Consider the following 27,321-nt stretch of genomic DNA (forward strand, 5'->3'; position numbering starts at 1 on the left):
TTGGTTGTAACAACTCGTACGACACCAGCTGTGTTAGATCTATGATCACTATATTGTCTTTTATACAGGATTAGTCAGTAAAGTTATGTTAAGCTTCTAGCATAGTAATATATGCCTAATAAGTAATTGATCCCACATAGTATTATATCTGAAATCACTGATTTCTTTAATTTTATTTTAAAACATAAACAAACATATTTATTACAATGAATTGACAACCCTATAAAATGATACACAATGTAGTGTATGACTATGTATACTAATGTAACAGACTCGACCTAATACTCACGAAGTTATATATGAATACGCGGAAAATAGTTGTTTAGGTACTTCGTAGTTTTTATATATTATTTAGATTAAAAATCTCTAAGATTTATTTAGGTAAAAAGATAAAAAAACCAATATGGACTACCTACATTATTGACTACAATAAGAAGCAATTTTATATGATGTACAATCTCTTGATTTAATGTCATCAAGACCAAATGTATTACTAGAAATTTAGTGATTACTTGCTCAGTAAGACTATTGCTATTGTATAATTAAAATTAATATTTGTAACATTAGTACATTAAATACTATTCGTACTATGTAAACTATGATATAATAAACATATTCTTCTTCATAAAATATGGATTTTATTTTTAATTTTGATATACATCAAGAGTGACCTTTTACATTATTATTATTATACTCACAGTCAGACTGGGCGTTAGGGTTACTTATAAAAATATGTTCACGTTCATAAGTAACAGGTGATAGCTAATAAATTACTTCAAGCAAGTAATTCAAGACAGTGTCTTAATTTTTAAAAAATATTCTTATTTGCAGCTACTCTTATACATATATTAGTAAATTTGATTTATGGTACACAAAAAAAACTTATTTATCCATATTTATTTACTCACTAGTACTGTATTTACATATTTCAAACTATACACTATATATCCAGTCATTGCACAGACAACTAGTGCATAAAGGTGCTCAAATGCAGTCTTCAATCGTCTTCGTATCAGATGGACGCGTACGCCTTGATCTTAACTTCACTTACTTGCTATACAGATTTAATAAAACTGAATTAATTTAAATTGTTCGGGTCAATAGACTATATTTCCGTAATCAAAAGCTATAAAGATTGAACATAATCGTTTCTAAAAAAAACTAAATTATTTTTATTTACGGACGAGAATATAGTTCACTTATCGACTTTTAAAATGTATTATACATATACGTATCATAAATACAATCAGTATAAAGACATAAATACAATAACAGCTTGATGGAAACACGATATGAAATTTAAAATATTTCTATAACTATTACACTATTTAACGAAGTATAAAAATGCAATCATGGACAAGAAGATTCAAAGGCAACATATTATTTATGTGCATTGGATTATATACCCCAACTGTAGGCCAAATTCCCTAATTCTCTGTCCTATATCTCGTGTGATACACATAATAGCCGTCAGGTATACCATATATACGTATATACCACGTATGTATAGCTGTCATGCCATCAATTTCCCTAAGAACGTCCGCCGGAACGTTAGTTGCATTTAGGCAACCTTATAACTCACTGATTGTGTAACTGTTTCAGGTTATTTTTTTTAACACTGTGACTCGAATATCAGCAGCCTAAAATAGGCTTGTTGCCGTTTGAAGTTTCTGTAACACACTTTCGTTCGGCTTTTGAGGGTTTCTACAATTAAAACAGTTATCAATCCTCATTATTTTGCGACCATTTTCAAATTATAGTAAAGATTTTTGGCGATTAACTACTTACAGATATTGGTAGTAATAACTTATTAACATTCCCATATATGAGAAATGGTAGTTCTTCAGTTCAATACTTAAAATTATACATTTTATAAATTCGGTACTTATATTAATAAGAAAATTAAGTAAACAAATATTTCGAGTTAGCTTATAAAATATTACGCTATGTTTTAAGTGTTTGTAAAGCATTTGAAAGTGTGTTGTAAACCGTACTAATAACTCAAATCTATTTAAAACGAGAAACATCGTCAAGCTATTTCAAAATAAAGTACGAATAGATTGTATTCTAGCAGTCAAAATTATTCATAATAGGCAGCGGATAAAAATATAATTGGCGGGCAATATCTAAATTCCTATCTCTGATTAACACATACGGACATTTAATTTATAACAATCGTCCTCTACAGTTGGGCGCCCCGCAGTAACAATAGAGCACCTTCCCGGGAACCGAACCCACGTCGTAGTTGTAGTTCCAGGTGAGCTCGGTGCCTGCGCGGATGTGGGAGAGAGCGAAGAACGCAACCCACGGGAACCGAGGATCGTGCGTGTCCACGAATACATTTTGGACAAACACATTGGGGGTGCAGGAGTGCTGCAAAAAAAATATATATGTAGTCTATTTAGACTAGAGCTATTTAGCTGACCCGGCAAACTTCGTATTGCTATATAAATTGGAGTACTAATATCGCGGTTTAAAAACAGGGGTTTGATGGTAGATGGGTGAACATTTTGGGTTGTATAAATTTTTTTTCATGATCAATCATAAAAAATAAAACAAATATTTTTGGGGTGGACAATCTTAGAACTTATGAATTGGGGTATGAGAAATAGTTTACGTTCCATTCTCAGACCTACTGAATATACACAAAAAAATCATAAGAATCGGTGTAACTATTTCAGGATATTTTTTTTAACGCTGTGACTCGATTTTTTTTTACATTAAAGGAAGAATATGCACTTCGCAGCAGTTAAAGTATAATGGACTACATTTTGCAGACTATCCTTCGTAAGAAGTTAAGGTACAGATAGATAATAAAATACTCACATTGAGATATCTGCCAATGTTGCCTTGAACCTTTGCGTCCATGATATAACACGCCTCATCTTCACCGAACAGTGTACGTACAGACCTAATTATTTAAATACAATTAAAATATTTTTATAAACACATCCCGTTACAATACATAACCCGTACTATAGACAACGGCGAGGCCTGACCCCTTAAGGATCTCATGTCCAATTTAAACGGGGATCGAAATTACGACAGTCTAAGCCTCAGACTAATCGTATCTGTCAGGCGGGAGTTGGCACTCAGCCGCTCCATAAGTTCTTCCACGGATTTGGAGTGCCATTAGCACTCGCCCCCATCATCCGCTGAAACTGTCGGCCAACACGGCCGCTGCTGGCCTTTAGAGTAGTCTGAAAAATAAAACAGAGAGGTTAGGTACCTCACTGTTTTATTTTTCGGACCCTTGCCTCGGTCTAACGTACTTTATCTGCCAAGTAGATTTAAACTTGTATGAGATAATGCAGTGATATTACCTACATGCTTCGGAGACAAGACATCCTAGTCTTCCAGAATGGAAACGAAAGCATTATATCACAAGCGTCACATGATAATCTGTCACCATCAGTGGGCTAATTATGTAACACGATATGAAATTGTTTCTGTTGAAGTTGTGATGCAATATGAAATCATTTCAATTTAAAAAATGCGATCAAGTAAGGTCGAATGACCGCAACATAAATCATTTCTATCGATAAAACACTACTATGAAGTTGCAGCGGAATATTGTTAATCCGACCAATTTAAAAAGTCAGTACATTAGATAGCTTATACCTTTAGAGGGATACATTTTAATTTATTGGGTTGTTACACTAGTTGGTTGATTTGAAACAATTTTTATTGCGTTCAAAAATTACAAAATATACTGCAGCGTTCACTTGTTCTTTTATTTTAATTTTATTAATAGACATTTAATAAAATAAAATAAAGAAAGTCTATTCTATTCTAATGAAAAAATAAGGTTAATAATTTTGAATATAAAAGCATATTTTATACAAACTATTTATAATCATTAATAATATTAATCTAACCTACAAATTAAATTTTCTTTTCTGCTATAGATACCTAGATAAGTACGTAGGTATCCATATAAATTTAAAATGATATGGGCACATCTTTTTAAATTTGTACATAATTGTAAAAACTTTAAACAAATAAATTTATTTACTTTAAACAAATCACAGAGCATCATAAACGTTGTATTCCGTTCACAGAGCACCGTATTCATTGAAATAGTTTTTTAATTATATTAATATCATAATCAACCCTAATTTTATATTAAACATTTACTCTAGTTAATACAACATTCTATGTGATTTGGGACGAAAATAAAATATCGAATTGGCAACACTGAATGTCGTGTTGTGAGTCGTGACAATTTTCCCATTTTAATAAATTTAAAACCTTTTCACGACTTTCTACGTAATATTTAATATAATAAAAATATATGTAATACTGAAAATTACCAAAACAAGATAAATAATGCTGCTAATGCTGATATTTTAAAGATTGTAACCAAAAGAAACACCTTCTAAATTGTTTCTCATAATGTAAAAACCGTTTCAATTCCACGCTGTCATTTCGGCAAAATAGCGATTACGTGACGTTGCAACGAGGTTACTAAATCGACATTCGATAGAAATAATTTTTATCGATATGTAAAGTTGCGTTTACGTTGCAATGCTAGTTGACAGCGTCAAATGGCGTCTATATGATCGCATTATTGACAGATGACGTCATTTTCACTACGTTACATACGAAAATCGTTGCGAACGAAGTTACATAATTAGCCCACAGGTGAATCTAAGATTGTTCGCCTTTTTAATTATGTAAAAACAAAAGTTATATTACTATAAACGAACTCAGAAAAGAAGACCTTCTGACGCGGCTTCTAACAACATTAAATAAAACTTAAACTCACCTATATTTAGGCACAAATTCATTTGATTTCATTCCCGCCTGTGCCATAAAGCTGGAGGGTTCCCGAACTGTTAACAATATTACCAACAATTATTACCAAATACTAAGGTGGGATTGGATAGGTTGATACATAAAGCGGAATGTTGCGTGAAAAGAAAAGATATATATGTGTTCAAGAGAGAGAGAGAGAGAGAGAGAGAGAGAGAAAGAGAAAGCGAGAGCGAAAAATAAAAGAAGGTATTTTATGTTAAAATGTATAATATATTTACATAAGCTATTGCTCAAATTTATGCATGCTATCTACATATATGATATCTCCATATTTAGTAATTATTTTCAATAAATGTATTTCTGACGGTGTTTTTCCCAATTTAATGAAACATAGCAAAATAACTCCACTCTTTAAGTCAGGAGAAAAAACTGTGGTAGGTAATTATAGGCCTATATCTATCTTACCAGTATTGAGTAAAGTGTTTGAAAAAATTATGCTCAATCAAATGCTACAACACTTTAAAGTAAATAAACTGCTTCACAGTCGACAATTTGGTTTCACGGCCGGTAAATCAACTACTGATGCCGGTGTAGCTCTCATTAAATATATATTTGATTCTTGGGAGAGGTCTCAGGATGCAGTCGGTGTATTTTGCGATCTTTCAAAAGCATTTGATTGCGTTGAACATGAAACACTTTTGCTCAAACTTGAACATTACGGTATTAGATATGAAGCACAAAGCATGATGAAATCCTATCTAAATAATAGAATGCAAGTTGTCGAAATAAATGGTGTAAAGTCTGAAGGAACTAGTATTAAAATGGGTGTTCCTCAGGGCTCTATTTTAGGTCCTTTCTTATTTTTAGTTTACATAAATGATCTTCCTTATATGGTAGAAAAGATAGCTGACATAGTTCTGTTTGCTGATGATACTTCATTAGTATTCAAAGTCAATCGACATATTGATGATTTGGACGAAGTAAACGGTGCTCTTTCTTATGTTTTAAAATGGTTTACGGCTAATAATATGTTACTAAATGCAAATAAAACTAAATGTATCAAATTTACTCTCCCCAATGTAAGGCCGGTAGATTCAAAAATCATGTTGGACAATAAACCTATTAATTTTGTGGATGATACTGTATTTCTAGGTATCACATTAGATTCCAAGTTGCAATGGGGTGCCCATATTACTAAATTAGCGAGTCGACTTAGTTCTGCCGCTTATGCGGTAAGAAGAATTAGACAATTAACAGACGTGGCAACGGCTAAACTTGTGTACTTTAGCTATTTCCATAGCATTATGTCGTATGATATTTTGTTATGGGGCAAAGCAGCTGATATAAATACAATATTTATTTTACAAAAGAGGGCCATTCGCTCCATTTATAGCATGGGTTCCAGGGAGTCTTTGCGAGAGTGCTTTAAGGAATCAAATATCCTCACCGTTGCTTCTCAATATATTTATGAAAACATCATGTATGCCAGGAAGAATATAGACAGTTTCAAAAGAGTTAGTGATTGCACTAATAAAAGCTTACGTAACAATAACAAACTGATTTTACCTAAATGTCGTTTGGCTAAAGTTAGTAATTCGTTTTATGGCAATTGCGTAAGGTTTTACAATAAAATACCAGAGTCTGTTATAAATCTGCCAGAAAAAAGATTTAAATGTCAAATAAAACACTTCCTTTGCAAAAAAGCTTACTATAAAATTGAAGAATTCGTTAACGATAATAATGTTTTTGTAGAAAAATTTTAAATACATAGCACTGACAATATTATCTGATTACACTAATAATGAGTGCGTAGCGATTTCTATGTTGATTGTCGCATGCCTCTTACTTGTTACACTGTAATTATTTATATAAAAAAACATCTATCAAAAAGAGCAACACACAAGTTTCTTGCTCATTCTTCTTGTGATGAATCTGCATTCCGAATGAGTGGTAGAATCAAAATATGACTATTCAAAAGTGCTTGTAATGAGTTTATTTGAATAAAGATTATTTCTATTTCTATTTCTATTTCCATTAGTTTATTTATAAAAAAATAAATAGCAAATGCTTTATTTTGTCGTTTGATTATCGTTTGTAGATTTCATATAAATGCATACAAAGTTACGGGCAATACTAGTTTTAGAATCAATTTCTTACCTTCCTCATCATCGCTAATAGTAATACAGTCGTCTTCGGCGTTCTTGTCCTTCTCCTTCTCTGCTTTCTCCTTCTCCGCTTTCTCCTTCTCTATTTGTTCTGCTTTAACTTTATCCTTCTTCTCCTTGTTACGTATACGTAGACGCTTACTGTCGGTTAATAAGTCATTATAAAGCCGTTATCGTTATATATATATCATATCATTCATTGTAATACCGTATATCAGATGTGTCAAGCGGATTGTGTATTTATGTAATAGGAGAACATCACCGCATATAATACAATAATTCGCAAGATGATCAATAAATTCATGGTAATATCAATAACGATTTTCCTATATAAATGCAAATAATTATCCAATGAATTACTTGATCAACATGCTATCAAATTGTGAAAATCTGTGCAATAAAAGATAATTCATATTTTTTTGTGGGATAAACACAAAAAAAATATCCTGCAAGACAAATAGTAATAGTACGTGATAAATACGTGATATAAATCTTTCGATTAACAAAGGTGGCAATATCGAGTGAAAATCTTCAACTCACTATTGCGGTTAAAAAACATAGCAGAGTAGCTCGTTTTAAAAGATATTGGTTTAAAGAACAAATATCATCATAGTGTATTTTGTTGTCCGGTCTATGTCTGTCTGATACTATTGAGGTCTATAGGCGATAATTACAATATTCCCTCAGCTAGGCCGTTACATGGTTTGCCATTCCAATGATAATAAAAAATACACAAAACAAAATAAAAACAACAGTTTTGTTCCGTTAATAAAATATCATAATGACAGCCGATTCCAATTTCACAACGCTATTACTAGCTATCGGTCTAAACTAATATTATAGGATGGTCACTGAATCTACCGATTTTTAAAATTCTTTTAGAGTTGTATAGCCCCTTTTTCGGGAAAGACTATAGATTATAAAACATCAAGCTATTATTCATTGGATCGTAGCTGCAATGTATACATAATAGCAAAACGGGCGAAATGACTTGGGTCAGTCAGTTTGTAATAAAAACTTCAATTACTTGAATTCCTGAAGGCCCAGTCCTATGTGTCCCGGTTCAAAGTCATCATCCTCTTGTCTTTCCTTCTTCTGGCTCTCCTCGTCCGAGCTGGACGACGGCTCGTCATCATCGTCATCATCCTGAGCACCAGCCTAACAACATAACATAAGATTTTCACGTCACATAATAAAAATAATAATATCTCAGGACAATTCACACAGCGCTATTCCCAAGGTAAGCAGATCTTATGCAGTACCAACTACATTAGATAACTGTTATAAATACATTTTTAAATATAAATATACAAAATACAACAAACATAAATGAAGATGATTGACAGCCTTGCTGAGTCGATTTAGCACACGGCAGGATTCAATGCTCATGAAAAAATATTCAAATACTTGTATTCATGAGTATTATTTGTTTGTGTTGCTCTGGGTGTTCTCTATATTACGTAGGTTCTTTGGCTGAACAGATCTTAATAGATATTGACGTAAAACTAGATTGGATTCAGGGACCGATTTAAGCTAATTTTTACACGATTCACGCTGGTAAAACTCTGGTATATAGTTAGTAATTAATCATTACTTTGTCAAGTTTCTTGTCTGCCTCTGGGATATCATCTTCGTAGCCCTCCTTCATCTGTTCCACCACTTCGATGTAGTCAAGCTCCGCCAGATATTCGTCACCTTCGTTCAAACCGTCCTGAAAGATACATATGTTCAGTCTTCAGGTAACTTGTTTAAAAAGAGAGGTTGGGGGGCACAAGTGGAACATCATCTTCAGGGATCTTTTTGTCGTTTTTTACCTACTACTTTTTTTTTTCTACCCAAAGGTTGACGGGAAGAGATTGCTTTAGACCGCCTTCTGTACATTAATATCTCTTGACAGTGTGAATCTTGTGTAAGTTGGTTGCTGTAATGTGTTTATAAATAAATAAATTGTGTAGAAGTTCAGGTATCCTTCTGTAATTTTTTCGGTACCCAAAAGTTATCTGGAAAGATTGCGATAAGGTCAATTTAATTCTTGTGTATGATGTTTGATGCAGTAAAGAGTATACAAATATTTAATAAATTGTGTCGAATAATGACAGACGGAAGGAGAGGAGGAGAGGTGGGAACACCCTATCCCCAAGTGTTGAAAATCAGGAGCCACTTACTAAGTTGGCGGTTGCGTCAGTTAGTAGGTTACCAGCGTACACGCAGAGGAAGGCGCCTTTAGGTACATCGTTCAGAGCCCGAATACCCCAGCCACGATTGAGGGTCTTGAACACCTGTACAACACAATTTGAGATCTTGTTACACAAAAAAGCAATACAAAATTTCGAAAATAATATGTTTACGATGTCATATAAAAATGTAATTCTCATTTCAATATGATAATGATTTTATTTTCTCAATATCTAATTAAGACTAAATAAATAAACTAGTAGCACAGTGGTCGAATTTAGAACATAATTAATTTAACATTCAGTAAGACTATAGACAAATTATATTAAAGACATTAATCTATTCTCATTTTGACTACAGACTTTAACAATAAACAAAAGAGCGTATGAGTGTGTGTGTGTGTAAAATACATGATAGAGTGTGTAATGTGTAATGATTATAATAAACTTTTTAATTTTACTGGGTTTTGTAAAAACAGGTTTCAATTGACAAATGTCGATAGGACGGGTTACTACATTATCTGATGAACTCTCAAATTAAAGACCTTTATTAGTAGAATAAAATAAAAACATGAATGACCTGTAATTTCAACTGCAATGGATGTTGAGCGACGCGATTCAAACACGTCTGTTTGCATTTACATCTGAAAAAGTACAAAAGATGTTAAGACTTATTGGTAAATAAAGCATGAAAATCTATCATTCAGTTTAAAAATATATATTATTTTTGTTTACAACAAAATATGCTAAACATTTGAATAGTCATATACCTTTTTTATTTTACCGCTAATTCGGACAGCAGACTCATGACAAGAAGAATAAGAAACTTACGTGTTGCTCTTTTAAATAAATGTTATTCAGCATTATATAACTTACTAACTTACTCGCCCCGGCTTCGCCCGTGTGTACATGTATTATACATATAAACCTTTCTCTAGAATCACTCTATCTATTAAAAAAACCGCTTCAAACTCCGTTGCGTAGTTTTAAAGATTTAAGCATACATAGGGCGGACAGACAGCGATTGCGACTTTGTTTTATACTATGCAATGATAGTGCCATCTAATTTATGAATGTATAGGTTTATAATATTTATACTGTTGCAGTTTAAAGTACCTTCATTAGACTAATGTAATTGTATTTATGTATCTGCATCCCCTATCATAAATGGCTACATATGTAGAATATCAAGTAAGTTTATTAAATAGTTATTAGTAGATTTAAAAAAGTAAGTAAAGTAAGTTGTAATATAATTTGTATAACTGTCATAAATTTAGCATATAAGTAATTTATTGTATTATATACGGCCGCGCACACAGGCCGGTAAAGCATTCATGCCTTTTAGTACACAGTCACTTAATTTTAATTGTAAGTCATTGTTCTTTTTAATAATTAATAAATAATAAATATGGAAACATGATGTCTAAGGACTCTGTGCCGACTTGTAATGATTTTTTCGTTATTGTTTAGTTATTTACCACTAGGTTATTTAGTTATTGGTAAAATATTTACCTGGAGTTACATTCATATATACCCGAAGGTAGAGGTTCCGGAAGTCGTTTATACGCGTAGCCTACGTTGGGTCCGTCCAGGCCGATGGTCCGCGCGCCCTCTAGCGTCATCTTCCAGCAACCACATCTGGATTTGTCCTGTGTTGAAATTTTTATTTAACTAGCGAACTCATCCAATCGACTGTACACATGTATGTGGGATTGGATAGGTTGATGCATGAAGTGAAAGGGTTTATTTTTTCGTTTCTTTCTCTCTCACACACATCTATATTTACGTTAGTTGCGGCCTATAAATTAATGACATTGTGTAAAAATTAATAAATATATGATTATTATTATTATATCTATAGAGAGAAAGAAAGCAAGCGGGGAAAATAAAACGCAGGGACTACAATGTAAAACAATAGAATAGGATGGGGATATAAACGGAAGTTTGACAAACAGAAGTAACAGCTATTATTTGCTCGTACAAAATCCCATATGATAACCATAGACAATTCACACAGCGTCATCTCGTCCCAAGGTAAGCAGAGCTTGTTATGGATACTGGACAGCTGATGTAAATATTGATTTTTTTGGCATATACATGTAGAAAACACCAAGATCTATGCAAACAATCATACTAATGAGTACATGTGAATTAAAAAATTATGTATTTATGTAGTTGTCTAGTGCCATAACACAAGCTCTACGTAGCTTTGGACTAGATGGCGCTGCGATTTATCCTTGGTTATTATTATTACATAAATGCTGTATTATTACATAAAATACCAATGATGACAGAAAGATTATTATTATGATTCTTTACAAAAATATATACTATATAATAAAAATCCTTTTATATCTTACAAATTACAAATAAGAGAAATTTAAATTTTACAATGATTTTGTTTCTTTTCAAACATATATCACTCCGTGACAAATACCTGACAATCGTCTGTGCAGTCACATCCGCACAAGAACTCTGGGTCCAAGTTGAGTGGAACCCCAGCTGTGGGGACGCGCTCCGTGTTGTACGAACAGAACTCCGGTAACGAGTCGTCATAGTAGTTCACGCATGGTACCGGAACGTTTTCTTTCCCATGGGACAAATCCTGCGTAGAATTGAATAGATACATCATTTATGAGGACAGTTTATAAGCTTATTTAATAGCAACGAAGTTTAAGTGTGTGAACGCTATAGACACTATGGTAAATGGGAACATACCTTCTTGCCAACCAAACACTTGTTGAGCACGAACTCGGCGAGACAGTGCGTATTTGGTGCAAAATCGAACAGATCTACGGGCAGGTCGGAACCAACTCGGGACAAATATCCATGTAGCTCGCGCATTCCGCGCAAACGTCGACCGCACGGTGCGCGGTACATCACTTCCTTCTGGCCCTTATAACGCACTATCTGTCTGTTAACGGACGTGGAGATCGAACGTCATTAATGGATCCACCTAACTTACTAATAGGATTTTTTAATTGATATCATCAATTAAAAAGGTAGGTATGTAGGGTGCAAAGATCGAGGATGGATCGAAAAAAATGTATTATGTATGTATGAAAAAAAAAGGTATTTATGTATATCAGTTGTCTATTACCCATAACAGATCTGCTTAGCTTGGTACTAGATGACGCTATGAATTGACCAGGGTTATTATTATTATTATTAATTTACTAATGTCATAAATATAAAATAGATAAATTATTTTAAGAGTGGTGGTAGTAAAAATAGGAATATGTAAGATCTTACCTCTCCCAGCCGCTGAGTAGCGGCCTGGCCAGTGGATTGTATGTCCTCAGCTCCTTCAGAGCCAGGACATCAGTTCTTTTACACTTCGGACCGCAGACGTGGGGCACCATTTTGTACGGTTTGACCGCATTCTTTGGCGTGTAATACTGAAAAATTATATCATAATATTATTATCTTATATATAAAATTTTCATGTCACAATGTTAGTTACCATACTTCTCCCAAACGGCTTGATCGATTTTTATGAAATTTTATATGCAAATTCAGTAGGTCTGAGAATCGACTGTCTATTTTTCATACCCCTAAGTGGTAAGTTGTTGTCCACCCCTAACATTTAAAAAAAAAATCAATTGGCATTATAAATGCAAAATTTTCACGCTTCTGCCATCAATCCCTATTTTTTAATAGCGATTTTAATTTATATGGCAGAACCACCTTTGTGCGGTCAGCTAGTATAATAATATGAGAAGCCAGTATCACGGATTGGATTTTCTTTCTTGTCTTAAGGAATATGACATGAAAGGAGAATACAGGTGAATAATACGTACTACAACTCTGCTGGTGACGCTGTCGAGGTTGGTGGGTATGGCGGGCGGCGCCACCACCGCCTGACAAGCGACAGTGGTCGACTTCTTAGCAACAGCTCGCTGCCGACGTATCTCCTAATTGATTAATAATTTCAAATAAATTCACATTAAATAAATAGCTAATTTGTTTGTATATATTAAGAGTGTGATATAAATCAAACTTATGACCTCTTCTCATGAAACTTTTAATTGCAATAATTGTATTTAAAAATTACATTGTGGTTTAGTATCCACCCTTTTGCTTGTGCTTCTTATTGGTTGTTATTGGGATGTCGTTATCAACGCAACCCTTTGGCGTCAACCAGTTACATGTTGCGAATAGTGCCTGTGGTCTTGAGCTTTATAGTGCTCTTTAATTAACAATAAATATATATTTGCGGCGTGGGTGGTCTAGCGGTTTAGCATACCGCTTAACGTTCAATTGTTGCGGGTTCGATACCTTGGACGGTGTAAATTTATGTATTCATGAATATGTTTGTTTGCATCGATCGGGTTGTTTTATACTTATATCATGTATATGTATTTATAAATTAGAAGTATCTAAGTGTTTATATCAGTTGCCTAGTACGCATAACACAAGCTCTGCTTACCGTGGGACTAAATAACGCTGTGTTAATTGTTCTGGATTATTTATTTAATTATTATTATAGGTATTATTTATATAGTAATAATTACCCACCTCTTGTGTTTGTGTTTGTGTTTGCGTGTTCTCCGTCGCTTTATTTTCATCGGACCGCGTGTATTCCACATATGGCATATTTGACTGTAACGATAATTTATTTAATTAGGTTTTATGAATATGGAGGTTATATATCATTAATGACTTGCCCTGGCTTTACCAGGGTGCTCATGACTTTGTGAGTTCTATATATATTTATATATCATATGTATTTCGTTTATGTCTCTTTAGAATCATGATGTACTTTTAAACAATGAAAGAATTTCTCAAATAAGTGTTCCTAAGTTTTCTTTACTGATTACAAAAGTCTTTTTTCAGTAATATTAGTATAGATTATATACATACTTTTAAAACATTATTCAAAAGAAATTGTGTAATACTTTGTAAACATTGTAAGTTAATAAAATCTGTAAAAGGCAAAGTAATTAAATAAATAAAAAAAACATAACATAATTACTCATTTTTTTGGCAACAATTATTATTTATAAAAAAAATTAAAATAAATTTTATAATATTATATACTTTATATACATTGCAAGTTACATTACAATTTGTAAGAGGGAAAGTATATAATAATTAAAAAAAAATACTCAATGACCATACATGTTTTAACAGTAAATAATATGATACATAGCACTATTGACCTTCAACTGTTTATTGCGCGGCATAGGGCGAGCCCGATGCCGCTCGGCTGCTTGTAGTTCTAAGTATAAGGGCGCTAGACGAGTTGACCCTCGGTATATCCATTCGGTGCGGTTGTCCTCCTCAAAATGGACTTGTACCAGCGAAGCATCCACCTTTATTACACGAGAGGTCCACCACCTACCTATTTTATATAATAAAACATACTAATATTAGAGAAAAGAATTGTTAGTAATGTGGATAAATAACAATTGCTAAATCAAATCAGATTGATTTCGACGTGGTTCCCCCTGGTGACAAATCTTTTAAATTTCTGGTGAATTTGCCACGATGGGCTAAGTGACTCGACCTCATACTCATCTTATCATCTTCCACTGGTGCCCCGACAGCGTATACCGTTGGTGCAGGCGAGTACAACATTCCATTATCAGCCATTATATACAAATATTATATATTTTTATTATGTAATTAGTATGGCAATACATAAAAAACAATTACTATTTTTCCAATAACCACTTTTTTAGTTTTAGAATTGTTCTTAAATTAAAATAAAATTACTTGACATCAGAAATATAATACTTGAAGTTGGGTTACCGTTCCACTCCGTCTTGAGGCTCTGTCCAGCGTGCAGCCTCACCATTGGCCGCTCGGGGTACGCGGTGAGGTACTGGCGAACGAAATCACGTGAAAACTGGTGCACCTCCTCCCATACTAGTGGCGACGCTTCGCAGACCAACCGCGCGTCTGCGTGCCGCACGTATTGTGCGTATCCATCATCGAAGAACACTAGGTACCTGTTCCAACAAACAAAAACAATTCAATACCATAGATAACGATAGGAGTTTTTTTATGTAACAGGACTGTATAAATATGCCAGGCATATTTAATTACATAAAAAAATAACTACCCTCTCTGGGATGACAGTTGCTATATATATATAGGTGTTTAATGCGTAATAACGTTTATAAATTGCAAAGTGTGCCGTCTGCCTGTCTGTCTGTTTCTTACCTTTACGCAGCTAAACGACTCATATTTTAATGAGTTTAATTGGAGCACGAGGACATACATAACCTAGAATTTATTTCATGAAAGCAGACATAGTTGCTTGTAACAGTGTGTTACAGGACTTAGTACAATATTCTAACAGTGCGAGTACCACAGATACAAAAGGTCGCAGTGCGACAGGTTTCCTTAATATAATATAATCTCCTAAATAAGAAAAAAACAGTCACCTGTAACTGTTGACTGGATTTGGTATTTCAGCAACTACACCAGAGTAGAAGGAGTCCTTCTTCCTTTCGTTGCTGGTGTCTTTGAACAACGCTATCACTCTGGTACCTGAAATACGTCCGTCAAATAAAATCTGATTTGATTTGATAGGTTCGAGACTTGGTAGTTTACTATCAGATTACAACCACAAAAGCTATGGTTTTAAATCTCGGTGATATAAAAATTCCTGCGATTTGAGGCGAACTTCTTAGCATTCCAGGAGTTAGTTGAAACACATATGGAGTGCTATAGTATATGCGATATATAGCATATATATATACCTACACAGTAGCAATTTCAATGAGATATACATTCCTCCTCTTCATATATACCTACACAGTAGTAAGTCGTAAGAGATACGATATATCGAGATTGTAGTACAATTCCTCACACATATATACACTGTATATATATATATATATATATATATATATAAATAAAATTGGAGTGTCTGTTTGTAATATTGAAATAACCGTTTTTTACTACATGCATATGAATATAAATAAGGTATATACACCAAAATATCATTTTTTACAATTTTTGTCTGTCTGTCGGTCTGTTTGTTCCGGCTAATCTCTGAAATGGCTGGACCGATTTTGACGGGACTTTTTTTGGCAGGTAGCTGATGTAATAAGGAGTAACTTAGGCTACTTTTATTTTCGAAAAATAATGTTAAATTCCACGCGGACAAAGTCGCGGGAACAGCTAGTAATAAATAAAACTAGGAAACAACACATGAGAATAAAACAAATAAGCCACATGGTTGTCGTCACAAAAAATTAAAAATATTATTTCTTCATAATATATATATATACTGACCAATAGTGAGCCTACAGTCGGCCGGCTCGCAGTACGCGAGACACCGCGCCGGCGTACTCCTGCTAATGTTCTTCGTACGGTTCTCGAACCTCACGCGGCATATTGTGAACTGGTGCTGCGGTCACAGATTATTACAGTTTTATTTGTGGTAAATATTACTAGAGAGACTACAAAATAGGGTTTTTCAAGAAGAGTATATTAACGTTTCTTAAGGGTCGGCAACGCGCACGTGGCACCCCTGCTGTTTCAGATTTCCTTAGGCTACGGTAACCGTTCACCATCCGATGGGCTGTATGCTTGTTTGCCACCATCGTGATATAAAAGAAATATTTGTGGTGATAGTGATATAGTAAAGATTCGTGGTAATTTTGGATTTAAATTGAATTTCACTATTCATTAATGTACTTTGGAAGAGTTGTCTACAACATTAGTTCCTAGCGAACCGCACTGGCTCCGAACGGGTTAAATTATTATAAAGAATGCATAGAAATGCCATTTTTGTAATAAGATGTTGTCTTTATTGCTCTCTGATACTGCTATATGTGAAATAAAATTTCAAATTGGTTAAGTATTTTCAGTTTATCCATTACAAACAGAAAATAATTATATAATTCTACCATCTGCAAGTACTTAATTCCAAAATCTGATCACGTGCGTGTATTGGTTTACTTTATATTAATACTGGTTGTGTCTGTGCTTTCCTGTGCCTGTGAATTTTATACAGAAAAGTACATCTAAATAACACCTATGTGAAAGAGTAACAAACATCCATCCACAACTTCCGCGTTAATAATATTAGTATAAACATGAACAAGGCATCAGTAAGTTCGTAATTCACATCATCTCACTCTGAACTCACCATATTGGTCCTCGGTTGACATTCAGTGATCTTGGCAAGCGACCAGGATCCGAACACGTTACGTATTGCGTACACACTCATACCGACACGCAGTGGCGCCCGTGTGCACTCGCCCGGTGGAGGAAGGTCCGACGGTGCGGCTTCTGCCGATAACTTCACTACGGATATATCTTTCTGTGAACATATAATGTGAAGTTTATGACAAATAATCTTTACACATATGCTTTTTTACATAGAAAATAATGTGCATGTAAATATAGACAAACAGAACAAGACAGTCTGCACGCGCCGTTAGGTCGCGCATTGCCAAGTTCCTCAATCGTGAGTGCTTTTTTAAATAATTAATTATCATTGCAAAATGGCGGACTTTTGACTATGGAGCAAAAACATTATAGACCTATTGTTATTAATTTATAAATCTTAATAAAATCTTGAATATATCTAGTTCTATTTATCTATGGATATTATTAATTAATAGATTAAGTACATAGTAAACATAAAGTAAAATTATTATATTGATATACATGTAATTATCAGCGCATAATACTATGTAATAACTTTATATACATACACACAAATAACAAATACTCACATCATCGTCGATCTTAGATGAGTCCAAAGCTGTAGTCTTTGTTTCCTAAAATAAAAAATATATTTAAAACACAAAGTCAATGTTTAATATACTATTAAATATATAATATTAGTATAATAAACTATGGAATACGAATTTATACCTGCTTGTTTAAAAACACATTCCTTGGTTAGTAGTTTAGAATATTTTTAGCAGTTTAACTACTGAAGAGAAATTAAATGTTTTAAACTACACAATGACAGGAAACCAGATATAATTAAAAGTTTATATCATAGATACGCTATTTACTAAAAATATCAATAAATACTCCTTTATACGAATAAGTGAGTGTGATTAAATATATAACTATAATAACACAAGCTTTGATTACATTGGGATAGATGGCGCTGTTAATGTTCAAATCGTACATAATTATAATAATAATTATTAATTCTTTCTAAACAAATTTACAACTATAGAATACCAGTGGCTTGTCAGAGGTGATAGCAGGAACGGTAGCGGTCGCGGTGGTAGCGGTCAGGGTGGTAGCATCGAGTGGTGCATAGCCGAGCGGAATAGCTGGCCGTTTGCTGGTCGACTCGCTTGCGTTTGACAAACGACGTTTCTGACGATTCTATGATAAAGAATATCTATTTCCTTAGATAATTTTAATGCACTTATTGACGACCTCGGTGGTCTAGCGCTTTAGCACACCGCTTTACTTTCAATGGTCGCGGGTTGAATTTCTCGCACGGTTCAAACATATTTATTCATGAGTATGATCGTTTGTATCGGTCTGGGTGTTTTCTATGTATGTATTTACAAAAAAATCTAAGTATTTATATGTTGTCTAGTATATGTCCATAACAAAAGCTCTGCTTACTGTGGAACTAGATGGAGCTGTGTTAATTATAAATAGTAATTGGATGAAAATGTGTCAAGGTGTCAAGTCTGCCGTGTTCACCTTTGTTTATTACACAGTACATTAAAATTTTATAATCTGACATGAACGTCGAATCTTGACATGATATCATGGTGCTGTTCATTTAAACATAGGCAATGGTTGCCAGTAACATTTAGGTGGATAATCAGCTTGTTTAGCATTCTAATTTCATAAACTTTAACCATATTACAAGAGCAATATCTTGTAAATTTTATTTTATTAATTTAATGTAATGATTTACAAATTACACTTACATCTGCTACAGCCGCGTTATTTTCTGATAATGCCTGTTCAGTCGTTGTATACTGAAAACAAATATTGATTTTATTTTTATAATAAATTACTAAAAGACATACGTGGTGACGCAACATTTCACGTGCCTACATATCGTAATGTACATATTCTTGAATTCAACAACTACCGCCGCCTCTTGTATTATTTTTTGTTTTGATATTGGTGTTTCCTTCATCGGAAAGGATCAGAAATATAAATTAAAACACAAAATTTTATTATGTCGGTGAGATTTGAACTCACAACCTTTTTGGGTGTAATTATGAATGGCGCCCAAGAATTATTTACCCTGAATTACAACGACACTATTTATAAGTTATTAAATAGTATATCAGGTCTACCCTGAGTTCTAAAATAAATAAAAATTTTGACTTAGCCAACTATAAAAATAGTTTGACTCTACTGAAGTTATTAGTAGTTAGTATTCACAAATATTTATACTTAAAAATGTAGTTGTTCAACATTTCCTTAAAACAACAGGCAAGTTCTCCCTCCCAAGTGGCAAAAAAATTAAAGGATGGATTAAAACGACCATCTTATCATCAGGTGAGGCGTCAGCCTGTTTGCTATGCTAATTACATAAAAAAAGGAATTATCCTGTCAACTTACCACGTTGTTGAGCGTGTCGATTATTACCAGAGGGGGTAATACGTGCCGTTTAGGTTCAAAGGTAACGTACAGATCACTGCGGAGCTTGTCCGTCGCCCGCTGGCACTCGTTCAGTAATGTGTCAATCTCTTTGCCCTCCTCTGTACAGTCACAGATTATACAAATGCTTTAGTACTAATTATTGAATGTATAATTCTACGTTTTATAGGTAAAGAAATAATCTAGGGCGTGTTGCCTAAACCCAAACAATATAGTGTATTGTGGTTTCCTTAAATACTGCCTTAATTAGTACCGCGATGAATTACAAATAAAAAATATGTTATTAATTTATTATGTATAGTATTTTAAACATTGATTATAATTGAATTAATAATAACTGAAAACAATTCACATTTTTCTTATATAAAAAATACAATAGATAAATAAACGTTGTCTATTGCATCTCAGAAATTACTGATGTGTATAAATAATATACTTTTTAATCTTTTTTCTTTTTTATTAATACATGACTTGCCTTCTAACAAGCTTAGTTGTTTGTTGAGGTCATCCTCTGTTTTGGAGAGCCGCTGGTCCATCTTGTACTTCTTCCATGTTTCATTTATTATATCAGCCAACTGCTCTTCTAATAACCTACGCAAAGAATAACTCCAATATCAAGACCAAATAAAACAATAACTGCCTTTACACGTACGCTCTTTCACGAGCAAATTGCATTTTACAAAGGAAACAATGTTCATGTAAATGTGGACAAAGACTGAACACAGAAAAAAGTTAAATGCAATCTCACACGATTGCGCGCGCTGGTATTATTTTATAATAACTCTAAATTTAAAGAAGATTGCAAATGTGTTTTTATTAAAAAATTAAAGTACTCACTTAGCACCTGCCTCTCCAATGGTCTCCTTCGGTTCATCCGAGGTATCTGCTTCATCCTCAGACTCCGAATCGGATATCTCGACCAACTCCTGTGACAACTTGCTCATATCCAACTCAAGGAGAGGAGTGAAATCTTTGATGCCGTTGATAAGGTTCTGGAGAGATATATAAATAATTCGTTTGTTACAAATTACATACCATTACAAATACATTTATTATCAAAATAAATAACCGAGGTATACTTGGTACATAAAAAAGCAAAATTTTCTATATGTTTGTTGATTTTTTACCAGCTGTACAATGTGTTGATTGAGGCTAAACGACCAGCGCTCCAGATATGAAATCGCTATTACACCATCCAGTACTATACTGATCATTGACATATTGAACAATGATCTGCCTTTTTTAGATATTTATATATTTAACAATACCTCATGACTAATATCATGAGGTATTGTTAAATATCGGTATAGTAGTGAACGCGACATTTGACTTTAAATTTTTACCATATATGATTGCTTTACGTAACTTCAACATATCTGATGGCAAGGAATTAGACCAGCTCTCAGCCAGCACCGGCCCACGTAGTAGCAACGGACCTCCCAAATTAAAATGAACTTTATCTCCTACAGTATACGAACCTGTGTTCTCTTTGTGACAGCATCAGCACAAATCTGGCATACGGTTGCCTTTCGTTTACGCGACGCGTCGTAGTAGGCCACAACGGCCGCATCCGCTTGAAAGTAGGCTACCCCAGGAGTATTTTTGCAGGAGTAATTAATACATCTATTGTTTTCGCGCGCTTTCTCTATTTCCACAGCTGTCAGCTCCTTTGGTGATTCTGGACGCGGTACTTGGGGTATTTCTGTGAATACTATACTCGTATATATGAAAGTTTTCTATAAAATACATATATTAGTATGTTTATTATGTTATCGACGACTACTAGGTACTAGCATAATTTAGATTACACTATTCACCTTACGGATGTAAAGTATAAGTCAAGGATGGCGCACAATATACGTATAAAAAGCTAGTAAGAAAAACTCGAAATATTTATGAAAATTTAATTAAAATTCACTGAGGCTAATATTATATATTACTACTATTATGTATTGACATATATTGATTTGCAAATAATTAAAAAATTACTTTGCGTAAGTAAATAGAAATATTTTATATAAATTATACTATTTAAAATTTATATATAAACTTTTTTGATACCTTTTGGCGCTGTGGCAGTCGCATCTTCCTCGTCTGAGTCTAAGCTGAATATTTCAAGACCCAATTTCGGTACGCTTGCATCATCTACAGGCTGCTGTGTATAAAATATATTTAAGTTATGAAATAAATGTGACAGACAGAACAATTTAATATTTTATTATTAAGGGTTCGCTAAAGAACCGGTACTTGATTAAGTACCAATTTCATTGGTATTATTGAAATAAAAAGTTCTGGGATTATGTATCAACTATTTGGAATAATCTGCAAATGTGCCAAATAAGTTCGTAGTGTAGAGATTTATGATTGGCTGATATTCTGATAGTTGCGGTTCTGTTATTTGATTCCCATATACCATATGGGATAAGAATTTGTAGAAATTTACACCATTATTTTGTAGTACATTCGACATTATTTATAAAAAAAAAAATATGTAAGTATCTCTATTTATTATTTAGTACACAGAGTATTTATTTAGTAGCACCGGTAGAGATCGATCAACTATGTTTCTAAACCATTCAGGACCCATTAAAATTTTCATTCAAATCGGTTCAGATTAGGACGAGTTACGTGACAAACGCACGTACTGAAGAATTTCTATGAGTATATGCCACTTGTAGCTTACCTGTGTTTCTGGTATAACCAATGTGGACTCGGCTGGAGTGCTAGCCGTTTTAATAGTCACTTCGTCCGTATTCAACCTAGCCTATTCAAATAAAAGAAAACATAAATTAGGAAATGTTAATGGAGGATTATGATATTGTATCATATTGGGGTATTATATACATCCCTGGAGAACGCCATCTAGTCCCAAGGTAAGCAAAGCTTAAATGTTAGTATGTATAAAACTGCGACCATTGGAAGTAAGGCTGTGTGCTACTAAGACCTAGACTGGGGGGAAAGGTGATTGTTAGTAATGTGGACTGATGACCCCATTGCTAGCAATGTATCAGGATGACCTCCATGCGGTTCCCCCTGGAACCACTACCATTCTGATAAATTCCTAGTGAATTTGTCACGATGGGCTAACTCATCTCATGTTCATCTTATTATCCACCACTGGTGCCCCGCCAGTGTAAACCGTTAGCGCAGGCGGGGGCACCATTCCATTATCATCCATAAAAAAAAAAAAGACCTAGACTGATGCCCTTTTACATAATATAGGATAATAATATCGTGTTATGTTTAAGTATATCAGGTACCATATACCCACAACACAAGATCTGCTTAACTTGGCACTAAATGGCACTGTCTGAATTGTTAAGGGATTTTATTATTATTCTGTCCTAAAATATCAATATATTCTTACTGGTTTCATAGGAGGTGGTTTCGGTAATCCGCTGATTACAAGCTCCCCTTGTTTGCTGACGATTTCGGAGGTATCTCCGCCCGATGTGCACATGACTTCAACATCTTTTGGTATGTTCACACTTATCACTTCATCTGTAGGACTTGGCTGTGGCACTTCCACCTTTGGTTTTATTTCCTTCTCAACTTCTTGTACATCTAAAATTTTATTGATAAATTTTAATTAGGAACCTGGGGCTTATTTATGTAACATAGTCTATGTAACAGATAAAAATCTGAACTGAGACTATATGAACTCCATAAAATTTATAAATTAAGTTGTAATGTTAGCAATTGAAACATACATAATTGCAAACTGCTACTACTCATATCATATTGTAAACTCACCATCATCAGAGCTTTCCTCCAAATCAACAATATTTAGGATGTTCTTCTGTTGAGAGATCATGAGCTTCGATTTAGTTGGTGATTGTTTGTTCTTGTCCACATCTGTCTCCATTTTGTTATCTAACATCAATAATAACTGTATTGACACACAATAAATAATAGAACAGCAGATTTCTGTCTTCATTAAAATATATATATACATATTACTAGTTTAATTTTCTACCTAATCCACAACATAAGGATCAATATTACAGTAATAGTACAACAGATTTTTTTCCGGTTTCATCTAACGCTGTTGGCCGGAGCTGGCCTTTACAGCTTCACCAGACGATAGGGGGCGAGTGCAGATAACACTCCAAACCCGCGGAAGAACTTATGGGGCGGCTATAGGTCCCGCCTGACGGATACGACATTAGTTTGGGGGCGCTAAGTATTCGAACCTCGGCTCGGGCCGTCGTAATTTAGATCCTCTATGGAATTGGATGGGCGATACATCAAAAGGGATTACCCCAGAATCGTCGCTGTCGTACATAATAACGGAGATAAATAAAACAAAATAATAAAATTAACCTGTTGACAACGTCGACTCTGATATATTTATGCTTTGCGTGGTTTCAGCTACGGCATCATCACAAACACTTGGTGTATCCTCTGATTCTACATTTTTTGGTGACTCAGATTTTAATGGTTCAACCTGTAAGAGAAAATAGGGACACGCAGTTTCATAAAACATGTATGTCTTGCTTAAATACTGAAATAATGTATAACACTCCTTTAAAAAATAGTCCAAATTTAGTATTTTGGAACAAATTCATGGTAATTTTTACTTAATTGAGTATCTCTTGTTTTAAATATATCTCATATATAGTTGAGTTTCTTGCCAGTTCTTCTCAATTAAAGAAGTATGAAACTGAACTGGACAGTATGGAAAAAAATTAATACAAAAAATTGGATGTTCATAAGCAGCTAAAATGTCCTCCATATATGCTAATGTAAAAGAGTGACACCCAAGTCCCCATATAATTTAAGCCCATATTTTGCATAGTGGTCTAGAGTAAAATTATTGGTTGGTGGTTGGTAAGTGCCCGTTCTGGGGGCCTTTGCCTACTCGAGATATAGTGAAGTCAGTTGTGAAGCCCTACAATGTAAGTATACCATATGAGAACCGAGATTTTAATGGCATTAGAATTGACAAAGCTTTATCCTGGTTTTTTAGTTTGTCTAGGTTGTCAGCTGTACAAATAACATAATAGTGGTTGCCTAATGTGGAAATTTAACTTGAGGTGTATAAACACATTTGATTGAGAATACATACTTACCATTTCTGGTTTTGCTGCTTCATCTGGCTCTGGTAAAGCATTGTCTGTTGTCTCTATATTATCATCTGCCATATTTACCTCTGTGCTCATGTCAACCTGAAATTATTACATAGTTAAATTATAAACACTGGACAGGTGATAAAGAAGGGTGCACCTCTGTATGAAGTAAAAGTTAGTCAGATATCTATTAAATAATTTTTTATGGGTTCATATTTTTTCCATTCCATCCCTCTATCTATCTTCACTAGTCAGAGAGGCAAAACTTGTTCCTATAACTAGATACCTTATATTATTGTTATAGTAAAATAATCAATAGCCTCAGTGGTCTAGCAGTTTAGTACACAGCTTTCCTTTTTCTGTTCACAAGTATGATTGTTATTATTAGTCTGGAAGTTTTCTATGTATGTTATGTATGGGTTTATATGAAAATGTATCTAAATAAATATAAATGGTGCAGTACCCATAACACAAGCCTTTTTAGCTTGGGACTAGATAGCGCTGCATATGTGTGTCTAACTTTAGACATAACTATAGCATAAAACCACACTTACATCTGCACATTGTACTTCATCAATGTCCATGTCTTTATCAATACTTGCATCATTAGTCATAGCATAGTCAAACTCTTCATTCTTCACCTCTGGTGATTCTTGTTCTTTCTCATCGTTATCCTTTGTCTCAGCTTCTGAATATTGTGGGTTTGAATCCTCGGAGTGATCAGCTGTCATTTGGTTACTACTTTCTGTAAAAGTATAATAAAATTAATACTATTTACAATAATAATCCTGCGAGGTGAGGTGTGCTTTGTAAATGGACATTGGTAGTAAATCATTGTTTTTACTTTTATATCCATACAGAGTTGTTAAATTTCATCAATACTAATACTGGCTCCAGGCATTGGGCTTGTTTTTTGCCTACTTTATAAGGAATTTGATTTAAAGATAGATACATAATGAAACCTATCAAATGTTTAAAACATCTAACTCACCATCATCTGGATCAAAGTCCTCATCATCTTCTCCATCTTCATCTTCATCAGCTTCTTCATCATCTTCTATAACTCTTGATGACTCAGCTAGCAATCCTAAACTATCTGTAACATCTGTTACCACTACCATCTTATCTAATGCTGATTGTTGATTTTGTGCATCTATACTTAATTGTACCTCAGAAGATGTTGAAGGTTCAACTGGGTTTACTTGATCTATATTTGACTGATTATCATCAATGGAAGGTGGCACTTGCAGATCAATGTTGATAACTGGTTTATCTTCAGTTTTTAATTTATTGTTTGTGCCTAATTCTTTATCTAAAGTAGGTTTACTTGAGGCCTCTATTTGTTGTTCATTTACATCCAATGTTTCATCAATAACAGATATTTTCATATCTTGAGAAGCAGATACATCTTTCAAAACTGATTGTTCATCTGATAGTAGTGCTTCTAACTTATCTTTACTGATATTTTCATTTGAGCCTGGGTTTATTTCATTTTGTTTATTTCCAGTTACTAACTCCAAATTATTTTTATTTATTTCCGTGTTAGAGTCTTGTAAGCCACTTGTATTCTCTTTCTGTATTGTTTCCATATTAATTTCTATTTTTGATGTGTCTTTTGATGTTATTTGTTTTACATAGCTATAAATATTTTCTATATTTTCATCATCAAGAATCATATTTGACTTCTCTTCTACAGGATTGCTATCAAACTTGGTACTACATGGTGATACACTGGATAAATTACTTTGTGATACAACATCAGTATTGTCCATATTATCTCTCAACTCTTGAATTGGAATATCCATATTAGAGGATTCTTTAATTTCACTATTTATAATTGTCTGTTTTTGTTCAGTTGACTTTATAGTAATTTCAAGTTTATCATGACAGTCATCAGTATCTTTAAGAGTGTTTTCTAAAACTGTACCAATATTAGTAACATTCATATTATCAGCTCCAGTTTCAGAAGTTTGAATATCCAAATTTTCTTTAGAGCAAATTGTTTCTGTATTATTTATATCACATAGCTTCTCCTCTTCTGTAGAGTCAGTTGGTATGTTGTTCAAACTATTAAAAGTTGTACCTAATGTATTATTTTTACTATTCTTCTCTACATTTTCATCTAAGTTTTTTAAATCTTTTTCATGATTTCCTTCAACTGTGCTTTTACTTTCAGTAACTTCTTGTTGTACTTCACTTTGTATTGTATGAAATGTATCTAATGTATCTTCAATAGGTGTATCATTAAGAAGAGCTTCCTCATCTTCCTCATCATCATCCCATCTCAATTGTATATTGTAACCATTAAGGTCATCATCATCATCATCCGTTATCAGATCTAAGTTAAGTTTATTTTCATCAGTTTCAATAGTTTGAGATAAATCTTCATATATCTGACTATACAGGTTTGGAATATTTTTATTGGTTGTATCTGTTGACTCTGTAAGTTTTTCATCCTGGTTAAGGTCATTTATTTCTTTGTTTACAGATGAATCCTCTTTGTTTTCAATCAACAGCTCAGTTTCATGAGGTTCCATACTCAAGTTGTCAAGTCTAAAACATTTAAATTTTAAATATATGTTTTTTTCTTTTTGT

General features: G+C 33.6%; 1 protein-coding gene across 1 annotated transcript; it reads right to left on the bottom strand.

Annotated features, from left to right (window-relative positions):
- Positions 1-894: 894 nt before the first annotated feature.
- On the bottom strand, positions 895-27,263 carry LOC131850517 (histone-lysine N-methyltransferase SETDB1-B). Its single transcript, XM_059200769.1, has 34 exons — positions 25,718-27,263; positions 25,281-25,471; positions 24,730-24,825; positions 23,981-24,104; positions 23,411-23,530; positions 23,025-23,221; positions 22,341-22,421; positions 21,719-21,812; positions 21,136-21,359; positions 20,495-20,649; positions 20,133-20,248; positions 19,619-19,758; positions 18,973-19,023; positions 18,260-18,409; positions 17,797-17,841; positions 17,205-17,378; positions 16,346-16,460; positions 15,490-15,595; positions 14,852-15,051; positions 14,260-14,441; positions 13,616-13,699; positions 12,898-13,011; positions 12,350-12,495; positions 11,816-12,011; positions 11,535-11,702; positions 10,610-10,746; positions 9,678-9,741; positions 9,089-9,202; positions 8,518-8,634; positions 7,951-8,081; positions 6,916-7,064; positions 4,769-4,835; positions 2,827-2,911; positions 895-2,373 (listed from the first exon to the last, which is right to left on the bottom strand). The coding sequence occupies exons 1-34, from the start codon at positions 27,261-27,263 to the stop codon at positions 2,167-2,169; spliced, it is 5,886 nt and encodes a 1,961-aa protein (XP_059056752.1). The 3' UTR covers positions 895-2,166.
- Positions 27,264-27,321: the final 58 nt, after the last annotated feature.

This window comes from Achroia grisella, unplaced genomic scaffold, assembly GCF_030625045.1.
Source record: "Achroia grisella isolate CSIRO2021 unplaced genomic scaffold, CSIRO_AGI_Agris_v1 utg114, whole genome shotgun sequence".
Taxonomy (NCBI): Eukaryota; Metazoa; Arthropoda; class Insecta; order Lepidoptera; family Pyralidae; genus Achroia; species Achroia grisella.